This window comes from Rhinolophus sinicus, chromosome 16, assembly GCF_057876585.1.
Source record: "Rhinolophus sinicus isolate RSI-liver-muscle chromosome 16, RSI-T2T, whole genome shotgun sequence".
Lineage (NCBI taxonomy): Eukaryota > Metazoa > Chordata > Mammalia > Chiroptera > Rhinolophidae > Rhinolophus > Rhinolophus sinicus.
The window spans coordinates 89,393,111-89,417,076 of record NC_142516.1 but is presented as its reverse complement, the minus strand read 5'-3'; the positions used below and the strand labels follow the sequence as shown (position 1 = coordinate 89,417,076).

The 23,966-nt window shown below is 42.1% G+C and overlaps 3 protein-coding genes and 1 long non-coding RNA gene across 6 annotated transcripts in view; 1 reads left to right on the top strand and 3 right to left on the bottom strand.

The window, feature by feature from the left end:
* CPAP (centrosome assembly and centriole elongation protein) overlaps positions 1–8,968 on the bottom strand; it is a 43,642-nt gene extending 34,674 nt beyond the window's left edge. For 2 of the 3 annotated variants that reach the window (XR_016019167.1, XM_074330105.1), the window contains exons 1-3: positions 8,859–8,968; positions 2,149–2,658; positions 1,491–1,614 (exon numbers count right to left, since the gene is read on the bottom strand). Coding sequence is in view for 2 of the 3 variants with exons in the window: in XM_074330105.1 (XP_074186206.1) it covers positions 1,491–1,614; positions 2,149–2,592 (568 nt within the window). In the remaining variant the exon portion in view is untranslated. The other variant, XM_074330106.2, reaches the window with a different exon arrangement.
* Positions 8,969–10,350: 1,382 nt separating this feature from the next.
* LOC148755067 (uncharacterized) lies at positions 10,351–17,173 on the bottom strand. Its single transcript, XR_016019188.1, has 3 exons — positions 13,611–17,173; positions 10,633–10,723; positions 10,351–10,541 (listed from the first exon to the last, which is right to left on the bottom strand). It is a non-coding gene; the product is annotated as an uncharacterized LOC148755067 (long non-coding RNA).
* A 1,188-nt stretch (positions 17,174–18,361) lies between these two features.
* LOC141571255 (uncharacterized) lies at positions 18,362–20,819 on the bottom strand. Its single transcript, XM_074331508.2, has 4 exons — positions 20,814–20,819; positions 19,536–20,065; positions 19,002–19,152; positions 18,362–18,522 (listed from the first exon to the last, which is right to left on the bottom strand). Exons 1-4 carry the CDS (start codon positions 20,817–20,819, stop codon positions 18,478–18,480), a joined length of 732 nt encoding a protein of 243 aa, XP_074187609.1. The 3' UTR covers positions 18,362–18,477.
* The window catches only part of PARP4 (poly(ADP-ribose) polymerase family member 4), a 76,124-nt gene continuing 71,841 nt past the window's right edge, over positions 19,684–23,966 (top strand). The window contains 1 exon segment of the mRNA XM_019749611.3: positions 19,684–19,814. The gene's annotated coding sequence lies outside the window, so the exon portion shown is untranslated.

Genomic DNA, 23,966 nt, shown 5'->3' with positions numbered 1-23,966 from the left:
TACTAGTAACTTTGAAATCTGTTCCCTATTGCTTTAATACAAGTATGATTTCTACATTAAGAAGTATTACAGGCTGTTATTTAAGTGATCTTGATTATTCTTTTTATGGATTCCATAAAAAAATCATGAACCATCCAACTATTTTAAGATACACAGCATGTTCTCTATACTCTCTAAGATAAACATCCAAACACCCTAAACCACTTGTTCCCATTCTTCACTTGCTATGTTTCTCACCCTCAACACTCCCTGAGTCCCACCCATCCAGGCACACTTTGCACACTCATTTGCCAGTGTCTTATCTTGTTTGTATTCAATGCCCCATGCAACATCTGAACAGATCAGGTACTTCCTGGAATCAGTAAAGTCTGTCTCTTCAAAGGCAGCAGCAGCAAGCAGCACACACATGGCTCCAGATCACTGTTTTCCAAACTCTGATACACAATCCATCAGTAATTTTATCATCAGCTGCAGTAAGTCATTACTGCCTTTTTTTTTTTTTTTTTTTTTGACAAAGAATAAACAAAATAGAAAATATCTTTGTTATATGCCAGGCACACCAATAAAGACTGATTTATGTAATTTCTTTGAAATTATGAGCCACAATTTAAAATGTTTTTGTTGGACCGGCTCGGTGGCTCAGGCGGTTGGAGCTCCATGCTCCTAACGCCGAAGGCTGCTTAATCTGAAACATTAAATTCCCACATGGGCCAGTGGGCTCTCAACCACAAGGTTGCGGGTTCGACTCCACCAAGGGATGGTGGGCTGCGCCCCCTGCAACTAGCAATGGCAACTGGTCCTGGAGCTGAGCTGCGCCCTCCACAACTACGATTGAAAGGACAACTTGACTTGGAAAAAATCCTGGAAGTACACACTGTTCCCCAATAAAGTCCTGTTCCCCTTCCCCCCCAAAAAAAAAATAAAATTTTTTTTTTACTATGCAGTGTGGTCAAAAAACTTTAAAATCACCGCTCTAGGTCACATTTCAACAGGTTGTTTTCCCCCCTGATAAGCACATCATGCTATTAACTGATCTAACATGCAACAAAACAACTGTTAACCTACAATCACAGAAAATATTTTTGGTATCGTTCTTTAGCTGAGTAGACTGCTTCCACACTTATTTTCACCTCTATGATCCAGACCAGCTTTTCATTCATCAGGCAGGGGTTGTAAACCAGTAGCCCTAGGCCAATTTTGGCTCTAGATCTTTTTATTCGGCTAGGTCTCTTTAAAATTTTATTTTATAAATAAATGTGAATGCCTTTAAGTAAGACATGAATGCTCCAGAATGGCACAGCCCCCGCATGTCCCAATTACATGACACCACCACCATTTCACAGTTATCTGTCTGGCTCCTAAACAAATTAGAGTTTGTAACATATGATAAAAAAGTGGTAAAAACAACCTGTCAAACAACTCAAGGTAAGACATGTATGTCACTGTCTATCACTGTACTAACTGAAGGCCCTATGTGAGCAAAACAATACCTGGGAGTGTGTGTTGCCCAGACACCAAAGTGAGCAGCTTCTCTTGTTCTTCCATGAGTCTTTGCAGTTGCTCTAACTGTTGCCTCTTCAGTTGCTCCTGCTTCTTCTGTTGTACTTCTTTCAGCTTTTTAAACATAAAATTAATTTTATTAAACTAACTTTACATCTCTCTATGGACCTTTGCACCTTACATTTATCTTAATCCCTCCCATCTCCCTTCTCATATGTTCCATAATAAAGAGTTTCAAAGAGGGATCTCCAAGTAACTAGACCTGCCACCAAAACTCTAAAATTCAATTTTTCATATCGACTATCTCAACTAAGAAACAGAAAAAGTCATATAAATCCTTTAATTCTTAAAGTAGGATAGGTATCAGCACATTTATGACCAACTTTCACCCCTAATATCTGATCAACTATTTCTAATTCACTTCTTACCAAATGAGGTAGAAACTTAAAGATATTATCTTAGGTGACTATATATCTTACACATTAAACGTGTTTTAATGTTTCACATTAAGCAAAAAGCAAAATTTGGTATTTTAAGGATTTCACAATAAAGGGGTGAAAAAACAAGAGGACCTGAAACTGGTGACTTTTCATCATAAACAAAACCCTGCAATAACACAAATACGTATTAGGCCAAATCCTGTTGTACCTGTTCAAGCTTTTTAAAAAGTGGGTCTTTATAAGCCACTTCTTTCAATTCACTTGCAAGACATGAGATAAAGTCACTTTTGTTATCTTCCCCGTGTCCAGGAGCATCCTGACATGGCACTCGTTGTGGTCCCTCTTCAGTTAAAGGAAGGCCTGCATATGTTTCCGATTTATCTGATTGTAGTTTATAAGGGCTGTTAGATCCCGACTTCTGTTCTTCATGAAGCGAATCTTCTTCAATTATAAAGCTGAAGCTATTTGAAAAATGTGTGGCTTTAACAGGAGAGCTGGTGGAAATGTTCACATTTGCTCGCTTCTCTTCCTCTGCTTCCAAAACAGGAAATCCACGATTTAATATGACTCCAGCCCGAGAAGGATTGGTCATCCACGGGGTTAAGAAATTCTGCCCACTGTTTAACTCCGAAGAGGTTGGCATCAGGAACATTTTAGTCCAATCACACAATTGTTTTTAAATAATATAAAAGTTACAAGAGCTATTAATTTCCCACACCTGTAGAAAGAAGACAGCCAACAAAAAGTATTAAAGCTATTCTACGCAAACGTGGGCCCAGCACAAAAATCTACTGAATATTTCAGATGCAAAAGACATTAACTAGCAAAGCAACTGGGCGTTAAGCGACATGTTTTTTAAGTCTTAAATATCCAAATTCAGTGGATCAAACACCTAAGTTCCCTTCTGATCTAATCATTCAATTACTGATGATTTTATACAAGTGCTAGATCAGTTGACCTAAAACTATGGGATCCGAAGCACCTTAAAGTTATTCGATTACCAAAGGAAAAAAGACTATCAAAATCAAATATTACCCACGTTAAGCACTTTCATGCTTCTGACCCTAATCTACATTGCTTCTTTGCCCAACTGGGAAACCCATTGTTCTCCCTAGTTCCAGGACAACAGTCTCCACCTTTACTTGGCACTGTTTCCTGGTGTCCCTTTCTCCCTCATCACCCTTCTAACCCCTCGCCCACCAGGCAGTCCCTCATCTGTATTCCTGGAGGTCTGACATCAATATTTTGGCACTCATCCCATAATCAGTAGTGTTTTACTTCCGTGTTCATAATCTATGCAGCTGTGAGTCCTTGAAAATATGTGTATATTCACCACTGCCTAGCACCATCCATTCCTGACAGATGGGAGAAACATGATAAATGTTTGCTAAAATTAACTTAAAATTAAATCACAACTGAGATTACATTATTGTGGGCGGCTGGATGGCTCAGTTGGTTAGAGCGCAAGCTCTGAACAACAGGGTTGTTGGTTCGATTCCCACATGGGCCAGTGTGGCTACGCCCTCCACAACTAGATGGAAGACAAGGAGCTGCCGCTGAGCTTCCAGAGGGGCGGCCAGATGGCTCAGTTGGTTACAGCGCAAGCTCTCAACAAGGTTGCCGGTTCAATTCCCTCATGGGATGGTGGGCTGTGCCCCCTGCAACTAAGATTGAAAACGGTGACTGGACTTGGAGCTGAGCTGCACCCTCCACAATTAGATTGAAGGACAACTTGGAGCCAATGGGCCCTAGAGAAATACAATGTTCCCCAATATTCCCCAATAAAAAATATTTTTAAAAAATGGCCTATACTTTTTCTTTAAATTACATTATTGAAAATGAATTCAGTAATACGTGGGAATTCAGTGTTCGATAATAAAAATTACACTGGCTCATCCCATAGGACAGCTACATTGTATTTTAAAATATTCTAAAATGACGAATTTCCTAGTGTAACTGTCACTGTGGAACATGGAAACCTAAATGGGACATCACAAAGAACATAATCTCTTCCTCCTTTGTATGTCTCATTTTACTCAACATTTACTGACTTCTTACTCTGTGCCACATACGGTGTTTTGTTTTCTTTTTCTGATACGGTTTTAAGCACTGGGTATACTGCAGTTAATAAATCGGTCTAGTGGGGAAAAAACACAACACAACTATACAATATGTTGAATAGTAATAAGTGCTAAGGAGAAAAATAAAAGCCGTATGGGAGAAGGAGACTGCAAGTGTAGATAGGGCGAACAGGGAGTCTTCCTTCAGAGCAGGGGTGTCCAAACCTTTTTCAACGTTTTTTACCAAGGGCCATGTGCAGTAAAATACGCAAACAGCCGAGCCACTCACTCGAGGTGAAGTACGTATTGCCTCACCTGGTTTATTTAAGTAAACTAAATATATTTTTAGAATTTGCTGTGGGCCAATAAAAAATGGATTGCGGGCTGCAGTTGGCCTGCGGGCCGCAGTTTGGACAACCCTGCTTTAGAGGATAAAAGTAAGAATTTCGTAAAGAAGAGAGCGAGTGGTGCAGCCATGAGGTGCAGAGTAAGACCCCAACACCCAGACTTGGGAACCGCCATCTGCAGGCTGCCCCACCAATGCCCTATTCCTCACCACCACCTACCTTGAGCTCTCCAGGATTAATCTCTTTGTGTTTAAACCTATTTACATCAGTCACCATAAGAAGGCCTGGCTCCCAAGCTACCCTCTCTCTTAATCTCCACGCACATGCCTAATTCTGTCTCCCAAGCATCCCCAGTGCCAACACACTCACTGTCCATCACCAGCAAATTCTCTATTATCCTTAACCTCCTCTCTCATCTTCCCAAGAACACTTCTTCCTCTGCAGCCCATACCCTGTACCACTGATCCTGAAAGTAGAATATGTGTTTTCCTTCTTGTTCTTTTTTGTTTCTTGGCTATTCTCCCTCCCTCCACCATAAAAAGCACCCAGTTTTGAACCTCATATGATCAGACTATATAACCTAACTATATAACCCTCCTTTACTGTCTGTAAAACCTCAAAGGTCACTAGGATCCTCCCCTTTATTCCTTAAAATTTTCTGGCTGAGCAACTGGAAGAAGAGAGTTGCCATTAACTGAAATGGGGAAAACTGGGGGTGAAACAGGTTTGGGGGAGTGTGAGATCAAGAGTTGAATTTAGGACATTTTAAGATGCCTATCAGACATCCTAGTAGAGACATCATGTAGGCAGCTGGACTTCCAAGAATGTAATTCATAGCCGAGGCCAAGGCTGTAAAGCACAAATGTGGGTCTCCTCAGCATACAAATGGTATCTAAACACATCAGATGAGATCACTAAGGGATTGAGGGTAGCCAAAAAAAGAAAATGATGTAAAAAGTGTAGTGTCTTTGAAACCAAGTGAAGAAAGTGTTTCAAGGAATAAAGGGCTGTGTTAATGCTGTTAACAGATGACAGACGAGGAGAACTGAGAACTAACCTTAGAATTTAGCAAAGCAAAGGTCTTAACTTCAATGAGAGCATCTTGGGGAGGAGGGGCAAGAGCTTGAATGGAGGGGATACATGAAAGAAGAAGAAATTGGAGACAATGAGAATAGCTAACTCTGTCCAGTTTTGCTATAAAAAGAAGGAAATTACACAGGGAAGCAAAGTGCAGAGAGATTTTTTTTTTAAGATATAAGAAATAAAAACATATTTGTAGGCTGATAAGGATGGAGACGGGAGAAAGAACTGCTATAGCCATGTCTTTGAGATGAGAAATCTAGTTTGATGAGAAACACCAAAGTGGAGTGACATCTCACACTATTTTTCAGACAGAATTCTGGACTTTATCAATATAATACAACAAAATACAGATAACCAAAAGGAAACTGTATTTAGCTTCATACCTAGTTAGTGTCTAAAAGACATAAATACACAAAAGACAAACAGAAAAAGAAATACAGATGCCCAAACATTAAAATATGCTCATCCTCAATCAATTCAATAGAAACTAAAACAAAAACAACACACCATTTTTCACATACTCGGTTAGCAAAGACGACTCTTGGTAACACCCAGTGTGGTAAAAGGGAACTGTTTCATAAACTGTTACTCAGGAATGTAAACTGGTACAACCTTTAGGAGGGGAATTTGACTACATCTATCCAAACTGTACATGCACAGAAACTTTGACTCAGTAATTTCACATCTAGGCATTTTGTGCTATATTGGTATAAGTTCACCTTTGTAATAAACTGAAATTAACTCAAATGTCTGTTAACATGGGACCAGCTAATCATGGTATGCATGTTAGGCAACTAGTAAAGAGAATAAGTAAGTTCATGAAGTGCTGATATTGAAGTACTGAATATACATCCAAGATATAGTTAACTGAAGACAAAAAAGTACAATTACATAGACCTGTGCTGTCCAGTATGGCAGCCACTAGTCACACGGCTATTGAACACTTGAAATATTGCTAATGTGCATAAAGAACTAAAAGGCAGATGGTGTCATTTTATTAGGTCAAAGCTCTGGATTTTTTGGACTTTCAAAGCAAGACAATTCTGTTTCCCTGGTTTGCATCACTGCACTGCACAACACACGCTGAAAATCCTTGTGCTCTGTTTTCTGAAGCAGATCCTATATCTGTCATGGTCCCAGCTGTTATGTGTACATGCTATGCATCACCAGTTTATAGAACTGTTGAAAGAAATACCGTGTTTCCCCAAAAATAAGACCTAGCCGGACCATCAGCTCTAATGTGTCTTTTGGAGCAAAAATTAATATAAGACCTGGTATCATATTATATTATATTATATTATATTATATTATATTATATTAGATCCGGTCATATAGTAAAATAAGACCGGATCTTATATTAATTTTTGCTCCAAAAGACACATTAGAGTTGATGTCCGACCAGGTCTTATTTTCAGGGAAACACGGTAGAAGACAATGAACTTAATGCCCTGGTTGAGCTGTGGAAGAGTTTTACAAAGGCTTACCGTACTGTGAACTCCCACTGAAGACTTTTCTAGGAACAAAAGGAATGCCTGTAAACTATTCAATAACCAAAGACAAAAATGGAAGTGTGATTTGTTTCCTCACTGATACACATTAAGAACCCCAGCTATTCAGGAATTTAAAAAAAAACATAAAACTGCTGCTATAGGCAAAAACATGGATGAGTAATGTTGAAACACACATACTGTATGTTTCCATTTAATATGAAGTTCAAGAATAGGCAAAATAAATCTATAGATACCGAAGTCAGAATTATGATTATCTAGGGAGCTGGGGGTGGTATTATTGACTGGGAAGGGGCTTTGCCTTCGGGGATCATAGACAGTGCTCTTTATCTGGGTGGTGATTACACTGGTGTACACATTTGAGCTGTACACGTGAGATTAGGGTACTTTACTGGATATTGGTTATTCTTTAATAATTTTTAAAAATCAGTTCTAAGCAAACTACTTCTAATTATTTTTGAGTTGGAAGCCTATCTATAAAGGTAACAACTTTTTAACAAAATCAACCAAATAACCTTGGTTAAATTTAAATAACCTTAGCAGGAAATTTTTGAAACCAAATTTAGAAAGTAGACAAGCTACAAGGACATTTTACAACATCAAAATCTAGAAAAGTTCCCTACTAGATTGACAGGTGTAAGTGCCGCTATTGATGCAGCACTTGGACACTTAAAAAAACAAAACAAACAAAAACCCCTCTATTCCTTCATTTCAATTTCATGACTATGATTTGCAAAGTATATTTACTGTCAGCGTGAAGTATAAAAATGTTGTTTCACCTTAATCTGTTACTTATTACTGATACTAAGACCTTGGTAAAGGGAGCATATATAGCAGAATGCCTAGAAAGAATTATAACAGTATGTGGACTCAGATTTTCCCTATATAAAAATCTCTTTTGGGGGCTGGCCTGGTGGCTCAGGCGGTTAGAGCTCCACGCTCCTAACTCCAAAGGCTGACGGTTCGATTCCCACATGGACCAGCGGGCTCTCAACCACAAGGTTGTCAGTTCAATTCCTCGAGTCCCCCAAGAGATGGTGGGCAGCGCCCCCTGCAACTAAGATTGAACACGGCACCTTGAGCTGAGCTGCCCCTGAGCTCCCAGATGGCTCAGTTGGTCGGAGCACATCCTCTCAGCCACAAGGTTACCGGGTTCGACTCCCGCAGGGGATGGTGGGCTGTGCCCCCTGCAACTAGCAATGGCGACTGGATCTGGACTGAAAGGACAACAACTTGAAGCTGAACGGCACCCTCCACAACTAAGATTGAAAGGACAACAACTTGACTTGGAAAAACGTCCTGGAAGTACACACTGTTCCCCAATAAAGTCCTGTTCCCCTTCCCCAATAAAATCTTTTTTTAAAAAAAAGAAAATCTCTGAAACAAACCAACAGCTTTGAAACCTCCATAGTGCTACGAAAGCATTCTTTAAAGCAGTTGGGGTCTCCGCATCATGAGGGGGCAAAGTGGGCACAAGCAGTTAATTCAAAGCTATCCTCTGACCATGAGGAAGTAACTAGTTGGTCTGAGAGGTGACTTATCGGTCCCCCAAAATGCACTTCCTTAAAAGCAACGACTCCATAGCACAGCTTTAAAGACAAGCTCCTGACCAGGGTTAAGGAGACCGGCCCTTACCGGATGACAGAAAGCAAAGCAACTTTACACTCACTTCTCGAGCAGCCTGCGTCCCCTGCGCTTCTCAACAGCAACGGAAAGTATGGCCAAAATCTCGGCGGTGAGAAACGCAGACTCCCCACAAAACCCCGTTAACCTGGAACCCGTTGGCCACCGCCGGACGTCGCCCGGCGCCCACCGCGCCCGCTCTGAGGCCCGAAGCCGTTTCTCCGGCGCCCCGCCGGCCCTCTCAGGTGCAGGGCGGCGAACACTCCAGCTACCCCGCTCGATTTGCCCAGGAATTACCGATCTGCAGTCCTCTGGTCTCTCAGTCCACTCAAACCAGAGTTGGAGTCGCCGCCGCCTTTACGAAAGAGCCGCCACAATCACCGCCTCCGGCCGGAGCTCCGCCCCTGAAGCGAGGGCTCCTGGGAAATGTAGTGCCCACCGGTCCGCTCTGGGCTTGCGCGCAGGGACCGCCCGACCCTCGCAAACTACCACTCCCAGCGAAGTCACAGCGAGGACGTTACCTAGGGGACTCCAGGCAAGGCATCCTCCGCTTGGGGCACAGCAGGGCGGGAAGGACAAAAACGGTTCCTAGAGTGAACTTTTGGGGTAAAGCGGAACCCCTCCCCTTTGAAAACTAGGAGAGCGCCGCAGCGGATAGGAAGTTCCGGGAACGCGGAGAGAGAACTAAGCATCTAGAGACCGACCGTTTTAGAGACTGAGGGGGAAGGGTTCTTTCTTTCACGGTCATTGTATTTGGGCGGTTTTCGCTTTTTGTCTTTGTTTCCGCTTTGGCTGGGTGTAACTTAGTAAAGGAGAAACAAAGGGCATTGGGCCACACTATTTCATAAGGCAAAGGTAACCAGGAGAGAATTCACTTCCAAAGTAGTCACCGCTTTTCTCGTATGGCTAATGCTTGGTTTGGCATTGTGTCACATTACTTATTAAAAGTATTTATTTTGAATACTGAAAGTGCAAAATTCAGTGTTCAGCTGATTGCCACCACAGAGCGCTGCGTACATGCAGACGCGGTCCTGCACCATAGTGCGCATGCCCGGGCTTCGTGTCTGTTAAATAACAATAAGGCGGGTCAAGTTTTTAGTCAAGTGAAGTACCATGTATAACAACCGGAATTATAGCTGAAACAAACTACCACTGGTTAAAGATAATTACAAAACGCTTTCACAGAAATTTGCCCCCCCCCAAAAAAAAAATTGCTATCTACTTCAAAAATAGCTCCTCTTTCCTAAATCGAGGTTTTGGTTTTGTTTATTCTTTTAATTTTCACTGTGGGTGAGGAAACCAAAGCCCAAGCCTTTCAAGGTCACAGCTAATTAAGATGCCTTACAAGGACCCAAATCATCTTCGTTTATGATAGTCCTTTGGCTTGAAAGCATCCCCAAAAAGACTGATCATTTTTCTTAAAATATGTATCTTTTAAGATAATAACATCCTCACTTTTTGTGCCTATATTTCTCTTTTTTCTTTTTTAACATACTTCATACTACCACGTTTGCTTGTTGGTAGAGTAAATGGGTCTTTTACCTCACTCAAGTCTTAATTGGTTGTTAAATTAAGGTTCTAATAGGTGTGTTACCCTGTAGCCCAGGTAATTCTCAAAACTGCCCATTAAACCTGAAGGGTCCTCAAAATCCATTACAAAGTGGAGGGGGTAGAGAGGAGGAACTTCCATCCTCTATTCTGCCAGACCAGGAAAGGTCCAACCTCATCAGCTGCTCCTATTCTTGTTGCATCTTCAAGTATTGCTGTAGAGGAAAATCAGACCAGACTCTCCTGCAGAGGTTTTAACCACAAACTATCCATTCTGATAAAATCCTTTGTGTCATCATAGGCAGGAGGGCACTATAATGTAATGGTTAAGAGCCCGTGCTTTGGAGTCAAGCAGGCCTGGGATCAAATCTTACCTTACAAAGAGCTTTGTAGTCTTCAGTGCTCCACGTCTTAGAAACTCAGTCTTCTCATCTGCAAAGTGGGAATGATAATACCTCAATGGATTCTCAAGAAGATTAAAAGAAAAAATATACGTAAAAACAGCATAGCCTTCCAGCCATACCACAGTTGGGGCAGACCAGTCTCCATGGCCCCTGCCCCACTCCCAAGCCAGAGCTCTGGACACCACACTTCACGGGAATTAGGGTGCTGGGCTGAAAAGAAAAACAAAACAAAAAAACTTAGCATAATACATACCATGTAGTAAAAATTTAATGACTAGGAGGTGTTTTCATTTTTTAAGCCACTTTATTGAGGTATGATTGACACAAAGAAATTTACAAAGTAATATTTAATGTATATTACTTGATGAGTTTGGAAATAAGTATTCACCCATGAAACCATCACCACAATCTGTACCATAAATATCCACCAGGATGCTTTCATCTTTATCATCACTTGAGGGGTTGATGAACTCACTTTGTCTGCCAAAGCCCAGCTCCACAGGTTTTGCAATATACAAAATAATACTATGTTATTCTCAAATTATTTGGTAATAATATTTTAATGCTGTTGATCTGGGATGAAAGTTGTTCTAATTGTTGAGAATTTTTCATTGCTGGACTAGTGATATCAGTGATTGCTCTGTCAAGAGAGGACAGAATTGCAGGCCTGGCTGAAGGACAATCCCCATGCCTATATCATTCAGACCAGAAAGGGTGACTCTAGCAGGACAGGGAGATAACACAGACATGCAAGTCCCAGGACTCGGCAAAGGCAAGAAAACTCACAGCCCACTTCACCTGTGGGGAAGAGAGTTCTTCACCAAGGCCCCAAATCTCAGATTTCTAGAATTTTAGCTCAGTACAGAAGTTTTTAACAATGTTGGATACTAAAAGACATCTTTAAAAAAGAAAATCTTGCAATTTCAATATAGATAGAACTATTGCTGGTGCATTGGACCTGCAGCAAAAGTTCATGGGAACCTGTGAGTCTAAACAACGAAGGGATTATCACATCCACTTCATTCTAGAATGTCTAAGCAATAATGTTGAATAGAAAGGAGAATTCTAGCCTGAATCTTTGCTGTGATCACAGCACAGCAATATGATGATAGTTGTCACACCTGTATTTTTACTTTCTTTTTTAAAATAACAGTAATTGAGATTGTTATGTAATTGTCTCAACTCTTGAAGCATACTATAGGTTTTGCATTTTTCTTTTGATTTTTTTCAATTACAGCTGACATACAATATTATATTAGTTTCAGGTGTACAGTATAGTTATTAGACATTATATAATTTGTGAACTGATCCCCCTGATAAGTCTAGTACCCACCTGACAGCATACCTAGTTATTACAATTATTGACTATATTCCCTATGTTGTACTTTATGAGGTGTGATCAAACGATATAGTGATTGTTTAAATAAAACAAAAATTCTTATTGTAAAAGACACATTGTCATTAATCCCCCTCAAAATACTCCCTCTCGCTTCAAGCACAGTTATCCCATCATACTTGCCACTTTCTGGAACAGTTCTGGAAGTCCTCTTTCATGAATGTCTTTAGTGGTGCTGTCGTGGCTGTCTCAATGTCCTGAATAATTTTGACTTTGGGGAAGTTGCACAGTGCCAGATCCAGTGAATAAGGCAGATGAGGACACACTATAATGTTTTCATTTGACAGACATTGCCGTATACCAGAAGCAATGTATGACACAGAGCGTTGTCATGATGTAGGATGATTTATGGCACATTTTAAAACACCCCAATAAACTTTAATTTAAAACAAAAAAGATACCTTCTCTCAACTGTAGCTCACACTAGACTGACTGTACCAAACAAGATGAAACTTGTCACACATTGTTACTAAGGTTCGACGCATCAGTTTCCATATTGAAGATCCCTGCCTTTCTGTTGGATGGCACTTTGCAGCAGCAGTCACCATATTTTTTGATTACAGTGGAAAGGCTCTGTGTCACACATCACTTCTGGTATGGAAATTTCTGTCAAATAAAAACATTACAGGGCTGGCCCGGTGGCTCACGCAGTTAGAGCTCCATGCTCCTAACTCCGAAGGCTGCTGGTTCGATTCCCACATGGGCCAGTGGACTCTCAACCACACGGTTGCTGGTTCAACTCCTCGAGTCCTGCAAGGGATGGTGGGCAGTGCCCCCTGCAACTAAGATTGAACAGGGCACCTTGAGCTGAGCTGCCGCTGAGCTCCCAGATGGCTCAGTTAGTTGGAGTGAGTCCTCTCAACCACAAGATTGACGGTTCAACTCCCGCAAGGGATGGTGGGCTGTGCCCCCTGCAACTAGCAATGGCGACTGGACCTGGAGCTGAGCTGCACCCTCCACAACTAAGACTGAAAGGACAATAACTTCACTTGGAAAAAAGTCCTGGAAGTACACACTGTTCCCCAATAAAGTCCTGTTCCCCTTCTCCAATAAAATCTTAAAAAAAAAAAAAAAATTACAGTTTGTCTTCATCTACCTTATTCACCAGATCTGGCACCATGCGACTTCTGGCTCTTCCCCAAAGTCAAAATGATTCAGGACATTGAGGCAGCCATGACAGTGCAACTAAAGACACTCACGAAAGAGGACTTCCAGAACTGCTTCAGAAAGTAGCAAGAATGAGGGGATAACTGTGTTCGAAGCAAGGCGTAGTATTTTTAGGAGGGTTAAGGGCAATGTGTCTTTGTAATGCAGGGACTCAGCTCCTGCTCCCTGCATAAGAACGCAGGATACGGTGAGGCCAAAAAGGAACACCAATGGAGCCATGAATAGGGGGTTCATACCACTGTATTCTCGCTGGTGGCTGGGTTGGAGATACAGGAAGCAGAAGCCGCAATCTGCCATCCGCTTCTCTGCCAACCAACCAACCAACCAACCTCCCAGCATAGCCATGGCAGTTATACTAGGGGCCAATGGTTAACCAGCAACAGCTCATGGCCACCCAGCCACAGCGGATGGACATCTTATTACAGCTGATGACCATCTCTAATAACAGAGCCAGCACCTTTCCACGTGAGGCCCAGAGCCTGGAAACTGCTCTCTGGGACTTTGTCCCCACACTCCACCCTTCCAGGGTCTCACCTCACAATCTATGCAACAAGCGTCTTCTGCGAGGAGCCCTGCATCAGGAACCCAGCTCACGAGAAAAAGTTTCAGTCCAGTTCAAGTAATGTCCCAGGGGGTATCCCTTGATGTCCACCTACTTTCTGGGCACATCCAGAGTTTTTGGGGTAGTACCAGTCTTTCTGGGCACAGCCAGACTTCCTGGGCACAGCCAGGGCTCTCAGGGTACCATGCTGGAACAATAGTGGCTCACAACCAAGGTGCTTACATATTCTCAAGACACAGGAAGCAAACATCTGCCAGTTCCACTACATGGTGGAACGTTCCCAAGCAAACAGTCAAACAGTCCATCAAATCAGGGATGAAAGGCAATTCCCAATAGTCCACAGTCATCCGCCAGGGCTGTGCGTTGGGCTCACAATGAGTGCTCTCTGCGCAGGGCGAGGGCTCCAAGTCCTCCCCAACCTGGGGGTGAGGGACGACCTTGACCTCACCCGCATCCTCCACCAAGGACTCAGCAAGTGTTTCCTCCTGGGACTACAAGTCCTGCACCTGGGTTGCCTCAATAAGCACTTCCCAGCCCACGGCAGTAATGACCTTCGCTTTCTCCGGCCTATTCTGGTTGGAGAACCGTCCACGTCTTCCCACTCCTCCACCGGGGTCCAGCTCTCCGGCAGCTGCATGGCTTTTTTTATGCTGGTCAGAGAACCATCCACGTCCTCTCCTACTCCCGGCGCTGCTCCCCGAGACTGAGTGTCCATACGAACAAACTGTTCCACTGCCCTTCAGAGAGCTTTGGACAGCACAATACCCTGCTCGCTGTGGCATGTGTCATGCAGGGATTCAGCTCCCACTCCCCGCACAAGAATGCAGTATATGGTGAGGCCAAAAAGGAACACCAACGGAGCCATGTATAGGGGGTTCATACCACTATATTCTTGCTGGTGTCTGGGTTGGAGATACAGGAAACAGAAGCCGCAATCTACTGTCCACTTGTCTGCCAATCAACCAACCCCCTAGTGTAGCCATGGCAGTTATATTAGTGGCCAATGGCTAACCGGCAATAACTGATGGCCACCCAGCCATAGTGGATGACCATCTTATTACAGTTGATGGCCATCTAATAACTGAGCCAGCACCTTTCCACGTGAGGCTGAGAGCCTGGAAACTGCTCTCTGGGACTCTGTTCCCATAGTCCCGTAATATTTTTTATTTAAATATTCAGTGTATTTTTTTATAACACCTTATACATCCCTATATTGAACATTTTTTAGGCAGCACATTTACTTTCCACAATTGTGGAAATTACCAGTGATTTTTGTATCCTAAAAATACATAAACTGCAAAGCACAGAACTGTTTAAAAAACTTTCACATGTGTTCCACTACCCATTCCTTAAAATACTTAGTGATTCCTCTGTGTCAGGCACATTCCTTGAATGTTTGGTAGAATTCACCATTGAAGCCACCTGATCCTGGACTTTTCTTTGTTGGGTGGTTTTTGATTACCAATTTGAACAATATGTTGTCATAGATCAATTCAGATTTTCTATTTATGCCTGAGTAAGTGGTGGTAGTTTGTGTGTTTCTAGGAATTTCTCCATTTCATCTAGGTTACCTAATTTATTGATTTAACAGTTGTTCATAGATTCTCTTATAATCCTTTTTATTTCTGTAAGATCAGTAATAATGTTCCCACTTTCAATTCTGATTTTAACACGTTGCGTACGGCGGGGTTTAAATCCATCATACCCCTCTGTTCTGGCAGGTTTTTAAAAGAAACTACTTTAAAATGCACTCTTCTCTTTAAAGCGTAAATGCTTCTATGTCATTTATTATTTTTCTGTAAATAATAGATTCTACAAATAAATTATTCTATAATTATTCTACAAATAAAATATGCAAAGTAAAAGAGTCAACAGTAAAAACGAGAATTCTCGTTATCTGTCCTTAACACATGGCTCAGAAAAAAACGAAGATTCTCGTGATCCGTACGCCAACATGTTAATAATTTGAGTCTCTTCTTTTTTCTTAGTCTGGCTAAAATGTTGTCAATTTTGTTTATATTTTCTGAAACCAACTTTGATTTCATTAATTCTGTTTTTCTATTCTCTATTTTATATGTCTCTCTGTAACCATTATTTTATTTCATTTTTTCTGCTGGCTTTGGGTTTAATTTGCTCTTTTTCTAGTTTTTTAAGGTGTAGAGTTGGGTTGTGATTTAGGATCTTTTTAAAATATATATATAGGCATTTACAGCTATAAATTTCCCTCTGAACACTATCACTGCACCCCATAAGTATTTTTTTTTAATTTTATTGGGGAATATTGGGGAACAGTGTGCCTCTCCAGGGCCCATCAGCTCCAAGTCGTTGTCCTTCAATCTAGTTGTGGAGGGCGCAGCTCAGCTCCAAGTCTAGTCACCGTTTTTCAGTCTTTAGTTGCGGGGGACGGGGGGCGGGGCACAGCTCAGCATCCCATGCGGGAATTGAACCGAACCAGCAACCTTGTTGAGAGCTCGTGCTCTGACCAGCTGAGTCATCCGGCCATCCTGCATGCCATGTTTTTGTTTTCATTCATTTCAAAGTATTTTCTAAATACACTTATGAATTCTTTGACCGATGGGATGTTTACATGTGTTTTAATTTCCACACATTTGCTATTTTACCAGGTTTTCTCCTGTTACTGATTTCTAGCTTCCCTCCATTGAGTTTGGAGAAGGTACTCTGTATGATTTCAATTATTTTGAATTTACTGAAAATTGCTTTGAGACTTTACAGACTATCCTAGAGTAGCTGGTGTTGTGTGAAGTGTTCTGTATATATCTTTTAAGTCTCCATGATTTATATGGTCTACTTCCTTATTAATCTTTCTAGTTCTATCAAATATTGAAAGTTAGGTTTTGAAGTCTCCAATTATTATTGTAGAACTGTGTCTCCCTTCAATTCTGTCAATTTCTGCTGTTTATATTTTGGGGCTCTCTTTTTAGATGTGTATATATTTATAATTATAATTATTCTATCTTCTTGATGTATTGACTCTTATTAAAATATAATGTTCTTCTTGGGGCCGGCCCGGTGGCTCAGGCGGTTAGAGCTCCGTGCTCCTAACTCCGAAGGCTGCCGGTTCGATTCCCACATGGGCCAGTGGGCTCTCGACCACAAGGTTGCCAGTTCAATTCCTCGAGTCCCGCAAGGGATGGTGGGCTCTGCCCCCCGCAACTAAGATTGAACATGGCACCTTGAGCTGAGCTGCCTCCCGGATGGCTCAGTTGTTGGTTGGAGCGCGGGCTCTCAACCACAAGTTTGCCAGTTCAATTCCTCTAGTCCTGTAAGGGATGGTGGGCAGCGCCCCCTGCAACTAAAAAATTGAACACGGCACCTTGAGCTGAGCTGCTGCTGAGCTCTCGGATGGCTCAGTTGGTTGGAGTGCGTCCTCTCAACCACAAGGTTGCCGGTTCGACTGCCGCAGGGATGGTGGGCTGTGCCCCCTGCAACTAGCAACGGCAACTGGACCTGGAGCTGAGCTGCGCCCTCCGCAACTAAAAGAACAACAACTTGAAGCTGAACAGAACCCTCCACAACTAAGATTGAAAGGACAACAACTTGACTTGGAAAAAAGTCCTGGAAGTACACCCTGTTCCCCAATAAAGTCCTGTTCCCCTTAAAAAAAAAAAAAAAAAAAAAATAATATATATATATATATATATAAATAATGTTCTTTGTCTCTTGTAACAATTTTTTATTTAAAATCTATTTTGTCTGATATTAGTATAGCCTTCCCTGCTGTCTTTTGGTTACTATTTGCATGGAATGTCTCTTTTACATCCTTTCACTTTGAACCTATTTGTGTCTTTGGACCTAAAGTGAATTTCTTCTAGACAACACATAGGGAGACCATGGTTGTTGTTGTTGTTGTTGTTTTAAGTAAAAGGAAGAGTTATACATCTATCACTTTAAATCAGAACTAGAAATGATTAAGCTCAGTGAGGAAGGCATGTTGAAGCCAAGATAGGCCAAAAGCTAGGCCTCTTGCACCAAATAGTTAGCCACGTAGAGAGTGCAAAGGGAAAGGTCTTGAAGGAAATTAAAGGTGCTACTCCAGTGAACACATGAATGATCAGAAAATGAGACAGCCTTATTGCTGATATAGAGAAAGTTTTAGCGGTCTGGCTAGAAAATCAGGCCAGCCATAACATTGAAAGAAGTTCTGTGGGTAAAAAGCTATCAAACAGCATCGTATGCTACAGATAAATTGTTTGTGAAAGGAAGAGTCAATCCATGAGGCAAACTTCATTGTTGTCTTATTTTAAGATATTGCCACAACCACCCCAACTTGCAGCACACACCCCCCTTATCAGTCAGCAGCCATCAATGTCGAGGCAGACCCTCCACCAGCAAAAAGATTACACTCACCTAAGGCTCGGATGATGGTAAGAATTTTTTAGCAATTTTTTTTTTAACAAACTTACAAACATTTTTTAGCAAATGTATTTTTATTTTTTATATATATTTTATTTTTTTACTTCTTTTTTAAAAGGAGGGCACAGCTCACAGTGGCCTATGCGGGGATTGAACCAGGTTATTAGCATCATGCTCTAACCAACTGAGCTAACCAGCCACCCCACAAATGTATTTTTAAATTAAGGTATGTACATTTTTTTTTTTTGTTTAGCCGGAATGCAGTTACACACTTTAATAGATTACAGTATTGTTACAGAACTCAAGGGGTTAACCAATTGGAGTGTTCTATTCAAGAACGAGATGTGGCTGTCATTAGGTAATTTTATTTACTTGCAGCAAGTAAAGGAGATGAGATTCACATCCAAAGTTCTGTCTCCTGGAAGATTAATTACATGTTGATTTCTTCTTTGAACTTGGCTAAGCTTATGAGGTTGGTTTGAGGTCAAATTCATCCAGTTTCAGCTGCCTCTGCAAAATACTGTGTTACATTTGAACATTTAACAAGAATGGCATTTAGTAGTAACTGTCCAAACCTTGAGACCTTTGTCTTATCTAACAATATAGTGTGACACAACTTTTATATGCACTGGGAAACCAAAAAATTCATGTGACTGGCTCTATTGCCATGTCAGTATCTGCATGTATCTCCAGTATGCCTGTAGTAGAGTCCAGATCCATAATTTTTCTACATCTTTTCTATTCTCATTTTATTCAGTATCTGGGGAATTTTAGTCTTTCCCATTACCTTCTCCTTAATGAATCTCCAACCCTTCCTCCCCCCACCACCACCCACCCTCACCCCTTGTCAGGCGGGGGACCTTGCTCGCTATGCAATTTTTCAGGCGGGGCGGCCTGCGGGGTCTCTGCTCCCGCTCCCCACACAAGAACTCAGGCTATGGTGAAGCCAAAAAGGAACACCCACGGAGCCATGGGTAGGGGAGTCATACCACTATCGTCTCACTGGAGGCTGGGCCCACTGGCCGCCCACCAACGACTCTCCACTCTCGACTCTCTTTGGCTCTCCTCGGCTCCTCAGCAATCCTCGGCAGCCCTCGGCTCTCCTCCTTAGCTGCAGCAGTTATAACAGCGGCCAATAGGCTAACCGACCAGAGCCGAGGGCCAATCAGCCACAGCCCATGGCCATCCACCACCCCAGCCAGCACCTTTCCACGTGAGGCCAAGAGCCTGTAAACTACTTTCTGGGGCTCTGTCCCCACAACCCTCCTTCCAGAATGGCACATTTGTACTTCTAACTACTTAGGATCACTACCAGGAACTTCAAACTCAGGAAGTCCTAAACTAAATTCTTTATCTTATCTTCCTGCCACCCCAATCCGAAACCCTCCGGAATTTTGCTTCTTTCCAGCTCCCAGGAATTCCCTACATTTCTCAGTTAAATAGCAGCACCATCCACCCACATTTTTCCAAACTCCAACTTGGGAGTCACCCTCATTGGCCAAATCCCATCGAAAACATCCTACCCCTGGCGCTGACGCAGAAAGAGAAAGCGGGCCCAGCGGCCGCCCAAACCCTGCCACACCCGCTTCAGGAGCCTTCGGAAGGCGGGGAGGGCGTGGCTGGAAACGGCGGGGGCTGGGCGCAGGCGGCGTCCCACCGACTTCCGCCCGAGGTCAGCGCCTGAGCCAGAGAGACCGAGCCCGGAAGCGCCCAGAACCGGGAGCGCTTGGAGCCGGACACCTCGAGCCAGAGAGCCGGGAGTCCGGAGGCACGGCGTCGGGAGAGGCCGGGTCCTCTGGCAGGTGCGTGGGCGCCGTTTAGTGGAGGCCAGTGGAGCCCAGGCGGGTCCCGGCCCAGGGCCCGGCAGTGCTGCGGGAGTCGCGGGCTCGGTGGGGCGCTGCGCCTTTGCTGACCCAGGCGCGTCATCCTCCGGTGTTGGCCTCGGTGCTCCTGCGTGCACCTTCGTACGCTCTTGGGCAGGGGACGTGGGTGGGTGGGACTGCCGGGGGCGCCGGCTCGCATGCCCGGGTTTCCCGGAAAGGAGCAGATCGTCCTAGGACTCCGTGTTTCTCGTTTCCGACGTGCCAAACGGCCTGTCCTCTGAAAGTTAGGTTTCAAAGCAAACTTTTGCGAAAAAGTCCAGGATTTTGGTGAATAATCAGGGCATGTCACCTGACCTCGTTAGTAATGGGGAACACCGTGACAGAAATGCTTAATGTTGTGTTGAAGTCCAAAGTCGAAAACGTGTAAATGAGTTAAATAATTCCTGCGGGTGCTGAGTTGTAAAATCTCAGGTTCTAGAAAAACAGGGCGTTGCCCAGTGTTCATCCTTTCCACTCTGGGAAGTCTGTAAACATGAAAACTTGTAAAATGTGGCACGATAACAGGAGAAATTGATTCGGGTCTTTTCGGTGCGCTGACTGGATCGTGTATTCAGTGAGCACTTACTAGGTCCCGTCTGTGTGCTCAGAGCCTTGTTAACACGTCACCCGCGTTGGTGCAGCATGAGGGTGGGTGGCATTCTTTTCAGGGGTTCAATAGTCCCATTAGGGAGGTGTGGAATTGATGCCATTTAACTGAGAAATGAGGGGAATTCCTGGGAGCTGGAAAGAAGCAAATTTTTGTAGGGTTTGGGATTGGGGTGGCAGGAAGGTAAGATAAAGAATTTAGTTTAAGAGTTCCTGAGTTTGAAGTTCCTGGTAGTGCTCCTAAGTAGTTACTGTATTTCCCCAAAAATAAGACCTACCCCCAAAACAAGCCCGTTAAGATCATCATCCAGACGGTCTCATTTAGTACGTTACGACCATGTTCCAGAAGAAGATGAAATGACTGTATTTGAATAAATGTAGATTGTTGTACATGAAAAAATAAGACATCCCCCTGAAAATAAGCCCTAATGGAGTAAAAATTAATATAAGACCCGGTCTTATGTTCGAGAAAACAGGGTAGAAGTACACGTGTGCCGTTCCAGCACAGGAGTGGGGGTTGGAGATTCATTAAGTAGAAGATAATGGGAAAGACTAAAATTCCCCAGATACTGAATAAAATGAGAATAGAAAAGATGTAGAAAAGTTATGGTTCTGGTCTCTACTATAGGCATACTAGAGATATTGCGGATGCCAAATAGTGTCAGAAGGCTCTTCTGTAATCCTAGGCTTTAATGGATGCGTGAGTTTTTAGTAAGCCTAGTGCATTATAGAATGCCTACTGTGTGTTCCCTATATTCTAGGGATATAGAGATCAACAAGGCAGAGCTCTACTCAAGGGATCTGCCTTCCTGGAGAAACTGACAATGTAAAGAGAATAGCCAGTGGTTATAGGGATGTGTGAGTGACTACAGCTGCCCGCTGGGGTTGGCAGGGAGGCCCTTTGGGGCCTGTCTGGATCAGAGCTGGAGGGTTCCAGAGAAGCTCCCTACTACACCCACGGTTTCTGGATAGAGTGGCCAGAATTTTTGAGGGGGAAGCTGAAGGTCTCCCAGGAGCTGGGGCTGTATCCCTAGGCCCCATGCCTGAAGGCTGGAAGAATCACAGACCTCACAGACAGAACAAGGTCCGGTAAAAGCAGCCGATGGGTGTTTGGAGAAAGCTTGGAAGGGAGGAAGAGGCTGACTTGTGGCCCATGTCTGTGAGGAAGCTGCTACTGTGTTTCCCTGAAAATAAGACCGAACCGGACCATCAGCTCTAATGTGTCTTTTGGAGCAAAAGTTAATATAAGACTTGGTCTTATTTTAACATAAGACCAGGTATAATATAATATAATATAATATAGTATAATATAATATAATATAAAATACCAGGTCTTACATAATATAAGACTGGGTATAATATAATACTGGGTCTAATATAATATAATACCAGGTCTTATATTAATTTTTGCTCCAAAAGACCCGTTAGAGCTGACGGTCCGACTAGGTTTTATTTTGGGGGAAACACGATAGCTAAGAGGGACTCCAGACAGAACATGTAGGAACTATAAGTTGAAATTTCAGAAGTCCTACAGTGTTAGTTTCTCGGCTGCTGGTGATGGGCCAGGGGTTTATGTTTTAAATGTTTACACTCTGGTTTCACAACATAATGAATGTACTTAATGTCACTGAGCTGTACACTCAAAAGTGGTCAAAATGATAAACTTTATGTGAGGTATATTATAATGCAAAAGAAAGGCTAAAATTTTATCTGTGCTGTTTAATCCAGTGATTCCATTCTGGCCACCTATTCTAAGGAAACTGACAGGGAACTGTCCAAAAATGCAGGGACAAACATTTTCCTCAAAGTGTATTTATCATAATGAACAATTTTAAATAACCAAATATCAGATGACTTGAGGAAGAGTTAAATGACCCAAAGCTTATGTAGTCACTACAAATAATTCCAAAGAATATTTAGTGACATGGGAAAATTCGTCTTAAAACTTAGGTAGGAGAAACTGCCTATAAAATTAATATTAATGAATAACATATTTTTATAAAAATAATTTGTAAAATATGATACAGGCAAGAATAATCTCAGAAAGAAATATCAACAGTGTGGTTATTTCTGGATGGAGGGATCACAGGTGCTTTTTTTAAAAGCACCATTATTGAGGTATAATTTACATATCATTAAATCCACCCATTTTAGTAATTGTACGATTCAAAGATTTTTAAAAAATTTATCATGTTGTACACCATCGCCACAATCTAGTTTAGAGCATTTCCATCACTGTGGGTGCATTTAAGTTTTCTTCATAGTGATTAACTTATGGGGGGGGGTATTTTTAGAAAGACAAATACATAGTGATTTCCTAACAGGAAATTCAAGAAAAACTAAAAAGTAATATAATTTAAGCTAAAACTGAAAAGTAACATAATTTAGTAAGAGTAAAATTATTTAAACTCTGACTCAGAGCTTTTAAGGACTTTAAGACTGTTTCCTAAGACAGTCATGGGAGTTGCGAACAAAGATTTACATCTAAAGATCTACATCCCAGCTTTGTTTTATGTTTGTTTTCTAAAATTTTTATTGGGGAATATCGGGGAACAGTGTTTTTTTCCAGGACCCATCAGTCGTCCGTCAATCTAGTTGTGGAGGGCACCAGTCAGCTCCAAGTCCAGTCGCCGTTTTCAATCTTAGTTGCAGGGGGCGCAGCCCACCATCCCATGCGGGGACTGAACGGGCAACCCTGTTGTTGAGAGCTCACGCTCTAACCAACTGAGCCATCCGGCCGCCCTCAGCTTTCATTTTTGATACCAAAACTTAAAAATAATTTAATTGTCCAATAATATAGAAATAGTTCATGTATGGTGCATATCTAAGATAGCCTCTATTAAAAATTTTTTCTAAGAATATTTAATGATAAGATGCTGACATAAAAGGCAGCATAGGTACTGTGAATATAGTATGCTTTCAATTTTGATAATAATATAGTCCATTACAGTACATATACCTGGAAAAAAGCCTGATGAGGTGCGATCAAACAATACGATGAATGTTTAAATTAAAAAAACATTTATTACAGTAAAAGACACCTCATAAGAAAAAATATAACGATGTTAATTAACATGGCCCCTACGTTTTGAGATTGTTTTGCTGCTGTTAGACAGTTTCGTATTTTCCATATTTTCTAAGGTGAGCACGTATTACATTTCTATTAGAAAACTTTTTTTTTCAAGGCGAGGTCAGCGAGGACTTGAGAACTGGCCAAGGACAGATCTGGGGGGCGGAGCTCAGCAGCCACGCCTGCATCAACCTGCCTAGTCCAGCTTAGGCAGCTATACAGTACATAGAGACTGTCCTGAAAACTTAAAGGTTCATTAGAGAGTGTTAATGTTTTCTTTTTTTGTTGTTTGTTTTTAACTGTCAGAGATTAAGAGCCAGCTAGATTAACCTAAGTAGTGCATTTTAATATCTTTCACAGTATTCACCATCATCTTGCCCGTCTACAAACAATGATAATTATGAATCAATTAGAGT